The 17,751-nt window shown below is 38.4% G+C and overlaps 1 protein-coding gene across 3 annotated transcripts in view; it reads left to right on the plus strand.

Moving 5' to 3' along the window:
• Scn8a (sodium voltage-gated channel alpha subunit 8) overlaps positions 1-17,751 on the plus strand; it is a 181,455-nt gene that overhangs the window by 87,234 nt on the left and 76,470 nt on the right. For all 3 annotated transcript variants that reach the window (XM_047548304.1, XM_047548303.1, XM_047548305.1), the window contains exons 7-11: positions 5,531-5,752; positions 7,173-7,236; positions 8,812-8,953; positions 10,328-10,534; positions 11,549-11,842. In XM_047548304.1, the coding sequence (XP_047404260.1) occupies positions 5,531-5,752; positions 7,173-7,236; positions 8,812-8,953; positions 10,328-10,534; positions 11,549-11,842 (929 nt within the window). The remainder of the gene's footprint in view (positions 1-5,530; positions 5,753-7,172; positions 7,237-8,811; positions 8,954-10,327; positions 10,535-11,548; positions 11,843-17,751) is intronic.

The raw sequence follows: 17,751 nt of genomic DNA on the forward strand, positions 1-17,751 counted from the left end.
AGCTACATCCCTAACCCTTCTTATTTTTTATTTTGAGATAGGGTCTTGCTAAGTTGCTGAAGCTACTAGCCTTGAACTTGTGATCCTCCTGCCTCAGTCTCCCAAGTAACTGAGATTATAGGCATGAACCACCACACCCAGCTCATTGTTTTAAAATATCCCAGTTATTAATTGTGATGCTTTCATATTTCTCCTTCCACATTGCTTCCTAGGAAAGATAATTAAATTTAATAGTGGTCCTAATTGGAAAAGCACTGAAAATTCACAAGATCCCACTGACCCACCCTTGAGAGCCAGTTTAGGTTGTGTTATACTTTGTGATGTGAATCTGGTCTTATAAATAAATCTATAGCCCCCCAAGTGACTCCCAAATTACTCTTGATGTGAAAAACCTTCAAGAACTGTTGTGAGGATTGCATTTGCAACTGGAAAACTGACAAGGCTCTACTTTACCCCTGGGACTTATCAGGGCACCAGCCAGACTCTTGGAACTGGAAAGCTGTTCTTTCACCTGGACTGAGAACTACTTGTGACTGCTACTGAGGCTTGTTCCAGTATTAATTTTGTGAGGAAATTAACTCACATTGCTTCAAACCACTTAAATTTCTCAGCCTGAGTTACTAACTGAGGAATGAGAATTGATGTTATTTATAATCTGGCCATGACAACAAGGGAAGATTTTGATCCCAACATGCATAGCTGATTTCTCTGGACATAGCACATAAACCAGCTTTCTTTGTTTGTTCATGGGATTGCTGGGCATTATGAAAGGTCACAGGAAGATCAGAGGTGCCTTTTAGAGGATCAGAGGTGCCTTTGGCATAGAATCCTGTTGCAGTGGCTTGGATTCACCTGTTTCTCAAAATTCCTGAAATACCTGACTTCCTGTCTGGTAGCTAACCTTTCTGTACATTAGGTCCAGCTGTCTGTTTGTGGTCTGTAGTAAATGTATTAAATTCTTCTGTTCAGACACATACCAATGCTAGTTAATGTTAGCCTCTTCCAAGAGTTCTTGCTGTCCAATTTGCCCCCACATGGCTTCTGTTGCACGCTCTGTTGTGTAGGAGTCGTTGGAAGGAGCATTCTGCTGTTTTGGATAATCGGTTTTCAGTCAGTATCTTGCTTGTTCTGGCATGTGTTGTGAGCCAATAGAAAAGGCAAGACAGCTTCTCTTCACAGTCAGAACAGCAGCACTCTCCATTCTTGCTTGCATGGGGTCAGGAATTCTACCAGCAACTTCTCACTTTGTTGACCCATGTTGATGGTGGCAGGAGTGCTTTTGCTTGAATATATTCATTATGTTGGGCAGCCACTGCTAGCAGGACTGTAGAGCTTGAGCTTAAGAAACTTATGGATGGTGTCATCTCCATAAATTGACATTGATGTCTCTGCAGATGTGGTCACTCTAAATTATCAAGTCTTGGCTGAGACCAGAATATAATTCAGTGACTGTTTAAATTTGTTTGCTTCACCTGCAGATATTGAGCCCATCATCTGTTTTCCCTGTGCCTTCTAATTTTGTTCTGGATCTGGACAAGAATCTTGGAGAGTAAACTTTTAGTGTCATGTAGTGATTATTCTTGCTCAATTAAGATTCGTTTTTTTGAACCCCAGTGAAACACAAGCACCTGAATAGGATTTCTAACAAGTTTTCACTTTAAAATACTTGATAGCTAAATGAATTGTCACCAACAAGATCTAAGCTTCAGGTTTCAAAACGCTTGAGGAAATGCGTTCTTTTTTAGCTTTCTGGACTTATTTTTCTAGATTTCCTCAGTAATGACATCTGGTTTATGGATAACAGATGTTAACCCAGCATCTTGTGAACATTCAGGTCCATCTCTAGGAAATGATGAGTGCCAGGCATGATCAATGTATTCGTTGTGAATCTCTGGGTGCAAGTGAAAGCACACTGGAGCACTTTAGAGAATCCCAGAACTGGGATGGTCTTGAACCTCAGGAAGACAATGTAGAAACGAGAATGCAGAGCCCAAAAGCCTTGGTTTCCACAAAGTAATTTGTCTCCATCTTCTATGTGTTTATTCTTTTCTTCTCTTTGCATACTAAATTCCTTTACTTCTTAGACACATCTCAGTATAGTAACAGAATATTTATATATGACCATTCTCACCATATGAAGACTGTCTCTTGTCCTATTCCAGATTCCTATAGGAAAGGATCTGGATTTAGATCAGATGTCCACTCTGTCATCTGTAACTAACTTCTAAGAGAATATATAACCAAGTTGCAGAGAGCCCACCCTTAGGGAAGAGAGGATAGTTGGTGCTTATGACCTGACATTTCTTGTTTTATGGGCCTACAATTTTCCAAAGAATTCTCAGGAAATTAGATCAGAATCTTGCTAAAATTGTGTGCATTTTAAAAAATTATGTATTATAACAAATGCATTGGTTTGGTTATTTTGTAGTTTTAAACTCTTGTTACTAATATAAATATCAGCTCACACATCATTTTTCAGAGCAGCTAAAACAGCAATAGAAGACTAGAGATGTACCTCAGTAGAAGAGCCCTTAGCTAACATGGTTTAGGCTCTGGGTTCAATCCTCAGTATCACACACACATACAAAGCTTTAAATAGCAATAAAGAAGACTTTAAATGATTATCCAGTGTTCAGATAGGTACTTTAACTATTCAGGGTGAGGCAGCTGCATTAGTTCCATATAAGTAAATCAAGAAATGAAATCTTATAAGTATTCTTCAGTAACCTATCCAAATATCCTTTTTAAAATCACTTTTTGACTTTGCAAACAGAAGACCTACATAATTTTAGAAGCCTAAAATATAATTTTTGGCCTAATAATTACCTGCCCCAATGAGGACTTTTCTGTGCCTCAGCAATAATATGGAAATATATTCCATAGCCCTGGGATACTTTACTTCCTGATGGGTACTTTTCATTTTACACCACCAATACCTTAGCTAGTTGAGCAATTACAGGATCATTTCACAGGGCCTTAAGTGTTAAAGAGAGTTTGAAATTTCAACTGCTGAATCTCTAGCAAACATCTCTGCACTGTTTTTAAAGACTTCTGGAGAAGATTCTTCAACTTCTCCTTCACTGCCCACTGCCATGTAGCACTGTTTACCCCATTCTATAGATGAGAAAATGAGACTTGGAGAGGTGATCTTAAATTGGTTTTGAGATTTGGTGGGTCATAAATAATGACTGAGCCAGGACCAGAATTTCTGCTTTCTGATTCCCCATCTGGTGCTCTTTCTGCACAGCTATGTGAGGAGGAAAGGAATCAGATTAGAGTTGCCTAGTTTTCCTGCAGCCTAGGCAAGCTCTTCCTAATCCCTTTAGTGGCCATAGTCTTTAGGGAACAATCTCTGTAAGAAAACAGGTTTCTGCACCCTTCTAGTCTAATTTTAGCACTTCTTTCTTTAATTCCCCTTAGATTCCTTTCAAGATATTGTGTAAGAAGAGAAATTTCTCATTTATTCTTCTATTAAAAATTCCTTAAGTACCTGCTTTGTGCCAGGTCCTGGGCTAATCACAGCATGCATTGCTACTGTTGTACTCAGAGAATTCTGTTGGGCTTAACTTTGAAAATTATAGGTGGTTACTGCAAAATGCAAAAGAGGACCCACATCCATATCACCATTATGTGATAGTTAGCCAAGAGGAGTGTCATTCCCAACTGTGTCCCTTTGAGGAAGGCAATGTCTGTATAATAATGATAGCTAGCAAGTGCTACATGCCTGCTATGTGCTAGGCACTTTACTAGATATTTCTTATATATATTATCTTATTTAAACCTCACAGCAAGTCAATGATGGTAGTATTATAAATCTCTTTATAGAGGTGAGGTTCAGACAATAATGGTTAACATTTGAGTTATCTACTACGCATCAGGTGCTTTAAGTGTGTCATATGAATCATGCTTAATCATCACAACAGACTTAGTATAATATTCAGCTGTAATTATCTCCATCTTATTTATTTACTTATTTTAATTTTTTGGTGGTGCTAAGGATTAAACCCAGGGTCTTGTACATGCTAGGTAAATGCTCTACCACTGAGCTACACTCCAACCCTTATTATGTCCATTTTAAGATGAAAAAAACTGAGGATCCAAGAGATTAGGTGCTCAGGTCACACAAGTGAAGGCATAACCTTGGTTAAGGTTAATAATGAGGGGCTGGGGTTGTGGCTCGGTGGTACAGTGCTTGCCTAGCATGTGTGAGGCAATGGGTTCGATTCTCAGCACCACATATAAGTAAATGAATAAAATAAAGGTCTATCAACATCTAAAAAAAAAAAAAGATTAGTAATGATCTTGCCCAACTGCCCACTTCAAAACCAAGATTATAATTCCTTTAAATGACACTCTGATATTCTTACCTTCAGAAGTAGATCAGAAACGAGATCCTGAGGCTTGTGTGATAGGGCTCAGTGTCTGGTTCCTACTCATCTTGGTGCAGTGGCCACCAGAAGTGTCAGCACTCTGTTGGCCATGTCCTATGATAGCACAGTGTTAGGTGTTCCAGGGAGAGCCACATGTAGTAGCCTCATTTGAACCCAAATAGGATGAATCTATATATTTTTCTGTTTTTCATCACTGATCTCTCCCTGTGCAGTTAAGAAATCTACCTTGTTTAGGTTTAAGTTTGAACCGGTAGCTTTCATTTAAAAATTAAATAGATATAATAAAATTAAAATTAAATAGATTATAAGTGTTTTTGTTTTTAATCTAGGCCAGAGGAAAGGGAGGCATTGTAGCAAGCAGGGAATATATGTGATATAAAGAAGGTGTACTTTTAAATGTAAAGGTAAATTATGAATATGGATTAATAATTAACCTTTTCATATGTTGGCATTTCCAGAACTGATGGGAAAACATTATTATACCTTCTTATTGGCTTTTAAATTTCCCAGTGGTTCCCTTTCTAACCTGGAAGCTTCCTTAATCCCTGATTTTTCCATTTGTTTCTTCAACAAATATTTACTGTGGGCCAGGCACTATAGATACAGCTGTGAATGATACAGACATAAGAAATGCTTATAGCCATGGTAAATACCACAGAGGAAAGTGTAAGGTGCTGCTAAGATAGTAACAATGGTTGGGGAGGGAGAAGAGTTGGGAAGGCAGGATCGACTTCTGAAGGAAATGATCTCTACACTGATACCTGAAGGAGAGAAGGAGGTAGGCAGGTAAGACAAGGACTAAAAGGAAGCAGTCAGACTGAGGGAGGGCACCGAGGAGCAATAACCTGGCTTATTTTGGGAACTAAAAAGTTGTCCAAGAGAGGAAAGTACATCCAGAAAAAAAGGAGCCCCATGTTGGTAGAAGAAGCTTTCTTAACTTTTTAAGAATTGTAACTTAAAAATGCACACTTCTGGAAACCCCTCATTTTGCTGACATTGTTATTCTAATGGTATAAAGATGTACTGGTCATATTTCAAGGGTGGTACTGTGGGGAGGAGTAGAGGCCGGGGCTAAGAGGGAGGCTGGGAGTGAGGGGGGCTTTGAGGTGACTCTGGTTCTGGGTGCTCTGTCTCCTCAGGCCTGAAGACAATTGTGGGCGCCCTCATTCAGTCTGTGAAGAAGCTGTCGGATGTGATGATCCTGACAGTGTTCTGCCTGAGTGTTTTTGCCCTGATCGGACTGCAACTGTTCATGGGGAACCTGCGAAACAAGTGTGTCGTGTGGCCTATAAACTTCAATGAGAGCTATCTTGAAAATGGCACCAAAGGCTTTGATTGGGAAGAGTATATCAACAATAAAAGTAGGTGGCTCCTCCCCTGCAAGGGGAAGAACTCATCTATGCAGTCAGAAGCCACCATTGGGCTTAAAAAAGTAGCTGGGCTCACAAGGAATGGCAGTGCTACCAGAAGCATCCTCAGGAAGTCATTTCCTTTCCTCAAGGCCAGATTATGTTCAGAAACTCGTATGCCAGCCCTCTCTCCAATTTTCTCTTTTCTAGCCCTTGAAACCTATAGCATCTTCACATGTACTCCTAAATTTTTGCTTTAAAAATTAGACTTAGAAACTTGATCAAAATTCTTCCATCCCTTGCTGGGTTGCCTGGGAGTTAAATACTTAGTTCAGAATATGCCTATGCCTAGAACTCAATCTTTTTTAATACTAGTAAGACATTGGTAATTGACCTGGTCTGGGGTGTCAGGCAATCTCCAAGGCACCACTTGATCCTATTATGCTTAAGGAGTTTTGATAATTTTATTTGAGGAACCAAAGTACTTGAGTCTTTGTATTAAGGAAAATTTTTAGTGGTATTTCTTTAAACTAATGAAAAATTTAGCAATGTCACCATTAGTCCCTTTCGAGAAATAAAGTCAGATAAGTAACTGTTAGAAGATGTTGCAAAGGAGATTTCAGGAATATCTGCCTTCTAGTTTAAAATAGGACATAGTACCTAGTGACCAACCAGTGAGGAGTTCTAGAATATCTTGATCAAAATAAGTTATAAGATGTTTTGGTCAGCTTTTCACTGCTGTTACTAAAGACCTGACAAGAACAGTTTTAGAGGAGGAAAAATTTATTTGGGGGCTCATGTTTTCAGAGGTCTCAGTGCATAGATTGCCGGCTCCATTACCTGGGGCTTTAGGTGAGGTAGGACATGATGATAGAAGAGTGTGGTAGAGGAAAGTCACTCAGGATTTCACATTTGCAAGCTAAGAGAGACTCAGCTCACCAAATATATACCCCAAAGGCATGCACTCAATGACCCACCTCCTCCAGCCACACCCTACCAGCCTGCAGTTATCACTGCAGGAATTAATCCCTGTCAGGGAACTGTCAGGAACATGAGCTTTTGGGGAACATCTAATATCTAACTATAAGAGTAGATTAAAATTTTCTAAAGGGATGAAGAACTCAGAAAACTACTTTAGATCCCTTTCATTCAGGTACCAGAACCTAGTATATATGTTAAGTACTGATGGAAGTCAGGTCCTGTGAAGAGTATTGTATCAAGGGCTTCAGTGGAGCACTTTAAATTTGTAAATATATATAGGAAAATCATTAATGGTAAGGACTTCTCATCAGCTTTCACTGCTGATGGAAAAGATTTATATGAGCTAAAATCAATAGCTTTTTCTGCTGAGGCTAGTCAGGAACAGTATAACCCTATTTTCTTATTCCCTTCAATTTGCCTATTCATTTCCTGCCTCTTCAAACTTTTCTAGCAAATTTTTACACAGTTCCTGGTATGCTGGAACCTTTACTCTGTGGGAACAGTTCTGATGCTGGGTAAGTAGCTCACCTAATTTTATTCTCCTTCCTTAAAATAATGTGCCTATTTTTAGTTGGATGTAAATGGGCAATGTTTCCACTTTTCTTTGGGCTCATATAATAAAACCTATAATCAGACCTGACCTATTGGTTAACTCAGATTTCCTTTCTGTTTTATATTTGTCCATCCAAAGATGACATTTCAACAGTAGGTGAATATACCTGTAGCCTCAAATTAAAAATCAAGGATGTTAAAGGATAAAGAGAAAATCTTTAACACCAGGTAGTTCACCTGCCTCTTGTAGATTCCCCTTGTTCTGTCTTAACACAGTTAATACAATATAAAATAAGGACACTGTCTTAGTGATAGTTTAGCATCCAAGGATGACCCAGAAATGATCTAGACCTGAAATGGGGGAAAGAACAGATAGCAACATAGTATTTGAGTCTTGATTCTCTTAGCTCTAGACCTTTGCCAAGCCATTTAATTTATCTGATCCTTAATTTCAGTAAACAAAATGAATTTAATAGATCATGCTCTCTTTTCCTCACAGGGTTACTATTAAGGAGCCACTTAGATAACATACATGAAAAGTGCTTTGTAAACAGAGCTATACAAATGTAAGGTGTGGTGTCATTATTCAGAGTATATCAGTCCCTTAAGAACTGATATTTTAATATGACCATGACAAGAAGTCCATTTAGTTTTTGTATCAAGGTAGCTATTGGAGATTTCATTGAAAATGACATAGGTGAGTCCAAAAACAGAAGAAATGGTATAACTGAGGTTACAGAAATCCCCATTATGACTTACGTCAACACAGCAAGTGTTAAAAGAACATAGACAACTAAAAGGAACATCTAGGCATTGTCACTTAGGAGAATAGCTAAGTTCAATTTTATCAAATGACAGATTGATATGAATCTGGGACAGTGGTTTTCATATTTTGTCATGAATAAGAATTACCAGGGAGCTGGATGTGGTAGCGCATGCCTGTAATCCCAGCAGCTCAGGAGACTGAGACAGGAGGATCTTGAGGTCAAAGCTGGCCTCAGCAACCACGAGGCACTAAGCAACTCAGTGAGACCCTATCTCTAAATAAAATACAAAAATAGGGCTGGGGATGTGGTTCAGTGTTTGAGTGCCCCTGAGTTCAATCCCTGGTACCAAAATAAATAAATAAATAAATAAATGCATGTTCATAGATCCCATTTTCAAAGCTTTCAACTCCTAGGTTTTGGGTAGGGCATAGGAATCTGTGTTTTTAAGGGATATGCCATGTGATTCTTATGTAGGTTCTGCCCAGAAATTGACTACCTACTTATGTGCTTGCTCTTTCCCTCCTCCCCCTACTCCTGCCATCTCTCTCTCTCTCTCTCTCTCTCTCTCTCTCTCTCTCTCTCTCTCTCTCTCTCTCTCTCTCTCTCTCATTTATTTATTTTTCTTCTTCAAGTTTGTAGGCTCGGCTTTGTAGATAGTTACTTCCTATCTACAAGGTCAGAGAGTAGATAAAATTATGTTATTTATTATCTTCAAGGTTATGAATTGTGGAATTATGTTGAAAAGTCCTGAACTTCCCTTTCTTTCTTCAGGCAATGCCCAGAGGGATACCAGTGTATGAAAGCAGGAAGGAATCCTAACTATGGTTATACAAGCTTTGACACTTTCAGCTGGGCCTTCTTGGCGTTGTTTCGCCTTATGACCCAGGACTATTGGGAAAACTTGTATCAGTTGGTAAATAATACCTCTTTCTTTGGTGGTAGAGTCTGCATGGGGCAGTGTGGGCTTCAGGATATTCTGTGTGAGAGACTTTTAGTGAAGACACTAAATAAGATCTGAGGGTGGCATTTCCCACAGTCCATTGGTTTATAATATTAGTGAATTCTCCTAGTTCTTATACCTATTTCTCAAATACTTAGTTATGTGTAGTTGTAGAAGCTTGTAGCCTTGATTGCCTCAGCCTGGCTTGGGACTCTGCTGTCTCTACCTACTACCTATTGTTTTGCCATCTGCAGCATATCTCCTTTTGGGTCTTTGGGCTTAGGACATCTCTTTAAGAAATACTCAATACCTATTTGTGCAAGGTACTGTGCTAGACATTATCAAGAGGAAATTTTTATCTGAAAGGGCTTTGGAGTTTAAATATATCAACATTTTTAAGATTTATAACACACTGGAACTTGTTCAAGCAGGTTATAAAGGTAGAGATAAGGTCAGTTTTATTCCATCAGACCACATCAACAACTAGACACCATTGTTTAATTTTGCTGGTTGTAATGGAGAAATTAGTGCAGGTTTATGGTAAGGGTCTTTCAGCTTAGAAATTCTACGACAGACCATTATTTTCTCTTTGACTGTGGTATTTGGAGATGCCAGTTAGTTTAAGAATAAAAAAAAAAAAAAAAAAAAAAAAAAGCCCCCCTCATGTACGAAGCATCTAGTTCATAGGTGCTAGGGAAGCTTCTAGTTCAAATTCACAAATCATTTCTTATTTTTCTGTTGGACAGTTCCCTCAGGTTTGAATCTTTCTCATGAAATATTTATGATTAACAATAAGCTCCTTTGAATTTTTGTGATTGAAAGAATGAAGACGAAAACTCAGGAATAGTGGGCTTCATTTACATAACCTAAAGCCCAATTGTTCTTTGATGCCCATTTACTCACTATTCGTGAAAGGAATAGGCCTAGGATCAATCCTCTTTGCTTTTTCTCTTTACCTCTCCAGTCCTTTCTGTCATATTATTTTAGAACCAGATGATGAAGTCAAATATAATTCTTAATTCAGGGTATGTTTTCCTTAAACAAATAAATAAAGCATTGTTCTATGAAAGGAGTTTATAGGGGGTATTTAGGAGTGGAAAAAGACTTTTCCCAACCCCCACAATGGATAGGAGGAACTACTACCACTTACTGTGAGTTAAGCATAAGGAAGCCATTTGACCACTGAGAATGTTTTTCTGCTCTTCAGTAAGAAAGAGTACCACACAAGGAAGGACTGTCCTATTCAAATTGCAGATGGTACCACTGCAGCGGAACTAGGCTCACAAGGTGTTTTCAGCTTACTTCGTTTGATGCAAATGACTCAGAAAATGGTCTTTTTCTTTGCAGACCTTACGAGCAGCCGGAAAAACATACATGATTTTCTTTGTCTTGGTCATCTTTGTGGGTTCGTTCTATTTGGTGAATTTGATCTTGGCTGTGGTGGCCATGGCTTATGAAGAGCAGAATCAGGCAACATTGGAGGAGGCAGAACAGAAAGAGGCTGAATTCAAAGCAATGTTGGAGCAACTTAAGAAGCAACAGGAAGAGGCACAGGTGGGTGAATAATTCTTTGCAACAAACCTTCCTGCTGAATCACAGAGACTAAAACTAAGGCTGCATCTGATTGCCACTGCAATTGATCTTTCCTATACATACATTATCAAATAGAGGTCATTGATCCAATTATTCTTTTTGTCTTAATGACCAAATTGTTAATATGATCTTCTTTCTTTCCCTTCTTTTGGATAGTGGGGAGACAGGGTCTCACTCTGTTATCCAGGCTGGCCTTGAATTCCTGGGTTCACGCAGTCCTCCTGCCTCAACTTCCCAAGAAACTGGGACTACAGGCATGCATCACCATGCCTAACTGACTATTAGTATGTGTTAATATGATCTTTCATTAAAGATCTCAACTCCTCAGTCTTCAACTTGTATGTTGACTGGAAAGTAAAAAGTGACCAGAATAGTTCAAATACTGCTTCATATAGCATAGACTTTTTTTTTTTTTTTTAATGCTGGGGCTTGACCCCAGGATCCTCCATATGCTAAATATGATCTCTACTACAGAGCTTCACCCTCAGATCCCCTTTAGAGTTTCTCTGTGGTCATAGATATTGTTTCTAATTAAAAAGGAGAAACAGGAAAAGTATTAAAAGTAAAACTTGAAAGTGACCCTGTCACCCTAACACTTAACTTTCATATGTGTGTGTGCATGTGTGTGTGTATGTGTGTGTATTTTTTTAACTTTGATAACCCTATTATACGCATTTTCTTAGTTTTTATTCCCAGAGTGTCTCAGAAGAGATCCTTTGATACCAAGAAGGCAGCCAAGTTCTTTTCTAAGATATTCAGAAGAATAAATCCCAAAGTTGTCACTACTGGTTTCTGATCGTCACTTAAGGCTATGTGCCAGAGGACAGATTTGCCTAGAAAATAGAACTGGCCAGACCTAGTCACAGCCTCTCTCTTTCTCTGGCTATGGAAAGGAAATGCTGCACACACATTGGCTGGTTCAGGTGACCCTAGGTAACGCTTCTGACCTGGTGTGTTGCTGTGTCCTCTTTCTAGGCTGCTGCAATGGCCACTTCCGCAGGCACTGTTTCAGAAGATGCTATTGAGGAAGAAGGTGAAGAAGGGGTTGGCTCTCCTCGGAGCTCATCCGAAATTTCTAAACTCAGTTCAAAGAGCGCCAAGGAAAGACGTAATAGGAGAAAGAAGAGGAAGCAAAAGGAACTCTCTGAAGGAGAAGAGAAAGGGGATCCTGAGAAGGTGTTTAAGTCAGAATCAGAAGATGGTATGAGGAAGAAGGGCTTTCGACTGCCAGACAACAGAATAGGGAGGAAATTTTCCATCATGAATCAGGTAAACTCTGTACTGGGTCAAATAAGCCTAAGGAATTCTGTTTTTTGCTAATCCTGTTTGATTTTATTTCCTCTCTGGCTTACCTATTTCCAAACCAGTCTGTGCATTCTCAGTCCCTTCTCTCCATGCTCCACATTGTCCTCCCCTAGGAGGAAGCATTACTAGCACTGGGAATGACCGTTCTCTAGTCCTGCCCTGCCTTCCCTGACATAAAAGACAGCCTAAAATGATTGTCTCTGATGGCCTTGTTTCACATTAGAGTGAATGTCTCACCAGTAAGCCTTGAGTTCTAAAACATCAGGAGGAACTTCTCTTAGTGGTTGAGCTTCAGACATCTCTGTTTAAGAATTTCATATTATTATAGGTGATAATAATAATAAGAGTGGGGAAACTCTTTAGCATACCTTATTTCAGCTTGGCAGGTTATAGTAATAAATTATCCTGGATATATAGTGTTGTACTAGTTAGCCCATAGTAGATCAAAAGCCTCCAGTTTTATACAACTTGGATTAATGAGGAAACTAAGAGAAGGAAAGAGGCTATATAATTGTTGATCATCCTAGTACTATAAATATCATCACATAATAGATACCTTTGGGTTTTAAATACCACCACTTAGGGCATTAAGAATTAAAATTTTCCCCATTAAAATTTCCCATTTTAAAGAAATGCTAGAAAGTTTAAAGGTGTAGAATAGATCACAGTTACTGCAAATTCCAATGTATCCAGTGTCTTTTATTTTTTCATTTAACCACTTCTTTGTATCTCTCACTGCCCATTCACTCTTTGAGCAGTCCTGTTCATTTTACTACAGCAAAATCTCCCAGGCCCATCCCCTTCTTTCTATTCCTATTAATCTTATCATAGTTCAGGTTTTGGTTTTTCCTTTGGTCTTTCTCCCTCTTATTTATTGTTATGTACTGTCACCAGACCACTTCCTAAAATGTAACTGTCATTATTCATGTAGCAAGCACCTATGGAGTTTCTACCATGTGTCAAGGATTATGCTAGGCCCCAGAGATTAAGAGGTGGCTAAACGTCATCCCTACCCTAAGTAGTTTCCAGTATAGTGGGACAGCCAGATACACTAAAGAATTATTTATGTAAAAGCTTGACAATATTGTATCATAATTGAGATATATTTGGATTATTTTGAAGAGAACAGATCTATCCCAAACTGAAAGTTCAACTAAGATTTTCTAGAAAGGTAAATTTCTGAGTGAGGCTTACAGGATAAATAGGAATTAGTCAGGTAATGTACATGTATGCTGATCAGAGGAGCAATAGACAGAATAAAGAATGTTCCAGACTTGGAAAGAAAGTATATTCCAATTTGGACACCCTAAGTTTGGATTATTTGTTGGATAACCAGGTAGAGTGGTCTTTTAGACATGTCTAGTCAAATCATGGCTCAGGGAAGAGGTCCTGAGCTGAGAAGTGGTGACTGGAACCTTATGACTTGATGAGATCACGCTAACTGAATGTGTCAGGTGGAAGAACAGTGGGCCAAAGATGTGACCATTGGTGTTTGTGGCGTAGGAGATGGAACTCATGAAAGAAAACAGATGACTGCTTAGAGGTGCTGAGAGATCTGAGAGTTAGTGAAACTGAAAGTAGAAGAGTTAGGGCAGGGCAGTGATCAGTGGGTTGAAATTTAACAAAGATGCTGAGTGAGATTAGAATGGGAAGAATCTAATGGATTTGGTAATATAAAAGTCACTGAGGACTTTTAAAGACATATTTCAATCAGTAAGAATGGGTGCCATAGTGAATGAGAAAGGGACTCAATGAGCATAGACTTCTCACGCAAACTTTGAAGACTGTAGATGAAAATAGCATTTTTATCATCTGTAAGGGGAAAAAACATAGAAGAGGGAAAGGTAGGATTAGAAAATGGAGTAGAATAGAATAGAAATGAACTACAATCTTGGAAAATGGGCAAATAGATGTAGTCTTTAACAGGAAAGGAGCATCTCATCCTCTGAAATCTCAGGGAAATAGGGGAGGTTGGGGTGCATAAGTTTGTAGACAGAAGTAGGAGGTTGAGGAGAATGATCCTTGACAATCTATTTTTTCCATAATGAAAATAATTTAAAATTTTATTGAAGAGAATAAGAAGTTAAGTTGGGGGGCTAAAGAAAATATAGACAGTTCCAAATAGTTATTAAGAAGAATGGGAGAGGAAATTCCCCTAACCAGATTCATTCTATTTGCTAATAAAGTTCCAACTCTTTAGCATGGAGTTCAGAGCAGTCCTCACCCCCTATTAGGGACATAACTTATCTTTTAAGTTTCAAATCACTCTGCTCCATCAAGCGCTTAGTACTTAGTACTTAGCCCAAAACAAACTACCAGTGCTCCTCATACATAATGTTTTTTTTCTACCCTCTGTGGTTTGCTTTACAAAGGCCCATTCTAAGATATCCTATTTTTCCATCTCTGAATTCTACATCATGATTATATTTCACCTCTTTTCTCAAGAAACTTTCCCTGACTTCTTCATTTCCAAGTGGAGATTTTCATTTCATCTGTCTAACATGTTTTATATGTAGATTTTTTTGTGTATACTATGTCTACATATTTGTTTATGTTCATATCCTCTTCTCAAAGTCCCAAAGTCAAGCTCTGCTTCTCTGTATGTGGCTAGCATTCAAATATTGTTTGACAAATGAGTGTAAAGTTTTAGAAATTTGGTTTAGCCCCTTCTGGGACTTCTTTATGGCTGGGAGGCACCTGTCTCACCTTCACATCACCTTTCTCCTAATTTGCCTCTCTTAGGGAGCTTTATTGTAATCCTCGTCTTGTCTTAAGAGCCATCACTGAGCTAGTTAATGAATACCTTAATGCTGGTAGCACTTGATTATTTAATAGTCTCTGATTAATCTGTAGGCTTTAGCACAGAGTTAGCAGTTACTACTCCCTGGCTCAAAAATAAAACTGAAATTCTGAGATGTCCTGCTTTACATGAAAATGTTCACTTCCTCTAATTGCTCTCTTTGGGGTGGTGGGGGGAGCTCCAGAACTTGAGCTTCTAACTACCTCTTCCCTCACCTATACCACACACATGATCATCTCTCTTTTGTTCGCTTAAAAATGAATTTGGTGTTGGTTTTCCCACAGCAGTTCAGATGTGTGTCAATTTCTTTTACATCCTCATATTGTGAGGTTATTTTGAGACATCTACTGCCCAGTCATCTCTTGCCTATTTCTCTATATTTTTAGGACTCAAGACAGTTTCTAAGTATTAGAATGAGTTTATATTGGCAAATTATTTTATTTTGTTGGCAGTAGTTCTCAAATTTTTTGGTCTGAGGACTCCTTTTTTATTGAACCAATCTTTTCTATCTTTAAAAATTGAGGACCACAAGGAGCTTTTTTTTAAGTACTTTTAATTTGTCTTATTAGAAATTATAATTAAGAACTTTTTAAAATATCTACTAATTATTTAAAAATAGGGACTAAAAAGGCTGAATGTTCTGACATTCAGGTGCTAACATAATAAAGGAGTAGGAAGGGAAGAATAGAAGTTCAGTGGATTAGACAAAGGGAAATGAAGGGATGAGAAGGAGAATAGGAATAGGAAAAACAGTAGAATGAATCAGACATAACTTTCCTATGATCATATGTTGAATACATGACCAGTGTAACTTCACATCATGTACAACCATAAGAATGGGACGTTATACTCCGTGTAGGTATATGTCAAAATACATTCTACTGGGCTAGGGACGTAGCTCAGTGGTAAAGCACTTGCCTATCATGTGTGAGGCACTGGGTTCAATCCTCAGCGCCACATTCTACTGTCATCTATAACTAAAAAGAACAAATTAAAAAATTTAAAAATAGGTATTAAATCCATTACATAGTTAACATAAATTATTTTTTTTTCCAAAAATTAACTCTTCCAAAACAATTTAAAAAAGAAGTGGGAAAAGTGGTATTGTTTCCATTTCTGCAGTTCTCTTTAATCTGGTGTTTAATAGAAAACAACTAGAATATCAGACCTGCTGCTGCATGCATTTAATCTGTTGCTACATATATATATGTAGTTAAAGTATTTAAAGAAAATCCAATTTTATACAGATATGTAGTTGGAAAAGGGAGGACTATCATAATAGCCTTTTCAGATCATTTTGAATGTTCCTTCTCAGTCTGTTTCCAAACTCAACAATGGCAATTTTTCAATAGTTGCAGTGTAGAATCTGAAACTACATGGGTAACTTCATACTGTGCTCTATTAAAATCCTTTGCTGTGTTTGGCACCATAAATCTTTAACCTATGAATGATTTGTAGCATCATACATTGATTGATTGCTTGGTAAATTTTGGTAGACTGAGTTATGCAAATCTTCCAAATTGATATACAAACTGATACACAGTATTAAAATCATATTCATTATTATCACTACTTTTTGCAAAAGGAAAGTCTTTAAATACTGTGAAGCTTTCAGGCCTATTGTATCCACTGTATGCTTATAAGAAAATGAGAGCAATAGAGGCAGATATTATCTCAGTATTATCATGAAATGACTTTGACCTCATTGACCCCCATAAAAGGGTCTCAGGGACCACCAGAAGTCCCCAAAGCACATTTTAAGAATCACAGCTGGGGCCAGGGAGATAGCTCAGTCGGTAGAGTGCTTGCCTTGCAAGCACAAGGCCCTGGGTTTGATCCCCAGCACCAAAAAAAAAAAAAAAAAAGAAGGAATCACAGCTATTATTACCAGAACTCTAGACCAAATAGCCAACTCTGGGAATCCCAAGAAATTAGGTCTGACCAAAAACCAAAGAGAAAAAGTAAGGGTAAAAAGCAGGAAAGGAATGTTAGTCAATATTGCCATATTGGGTAGGAAAATGATATCAAGAGTCTCAGCCCTGTCTTCTGGGCGCTAACATGCACTTTAGGTTTAAATAAAGGAAGAATAGGCGTGGGGGAGTAGGAAATATGCATAATTTAACAGTCTTGGTCAATCTGGTCTGGTTGATCATTATTTCAGTTCTGGTGGTCTGAGGCAGCTCTGATCCTTAATGCTTGAGGGGGCAATCTCCATTTGCTGCTCAGGGTGTTTGTCTATCAGACCTGTGATCCTGGAAGGGGGGCAATTCAGTTCCCATGAGATAATTGTTCCTGCTTAGGTGGGTAGTCTTCTGCATAGGGGGGTAGTCTTATCCTGGATTGATCTGCCTGCAAGGCCCTGTTGTTCCTTGAAGGAATAGGGCAATGACTGGAGACTTCTAGGTATCACTCTAGAGGTCTGGAACAGGGCATTGTAAAAGCTGGCAGTTGAATGTCTCTGCAAGTCTTCAAAATATCTTAATTATTCTTATCCTGGTGTCCTCAGTCTTGAAGGGGAACAAGATAGGTTAATTTAGGGCTAATAAACCTTGTTATTTCCAGTTTTTAAATGAGCACTCCTTAAGTGTTTAAGATGCCTCCAGGCAGAGCTGAGCAGGAATATGAAGATAGATACAAAATGAAGGTAGAGGTGCCAAGCTTTATTCTACTTTTTAGTTATTCCTTGGGCATTTGCAGGCCCGAATGAAGATACTTTTAGCAAAAGCAATTTCTGATTCTCTGTTACACTATATTGGAAAGAAAATGTGAATTAAAAATGAAATATGGCATGGAAATAGAACATTGAAAATCACCCATTTGTCAGATTCTAAATATCCAGGGCACCCATAGACCTGTGGGTGCCCTGAAGTTCCCACAACACATTTTTCTGTGAGATCTGTCTCTTCAAATCCTAAACACCTCAAAGCCATTCTCCCAAGTAATACATAGACCTAAGATGATATTTTTAATTAGCTGTGATGTGACCATCTGAAAAGGACCAGAAGGATCTGGTAGGTTGGCAGGAAAGATTTTGGAAACAAGAAGTAAATCTACTCATCTTATAAACCTGACT

Source organism: Sciurus carolinensis, chromosome 4 (assembly GCF_902686445.1).
Source record: "Sciurus carolinensis chromosome 4, mSciCar1.2, whole genome shotgun sequence".
Taxonomy (NCBI): domain Eukaryota; kingdom Metazoa; phylum Chordata; class Mammalia; order Rodentia; family Sciuridae; genus Sciurus; species Sciurus carolinensis.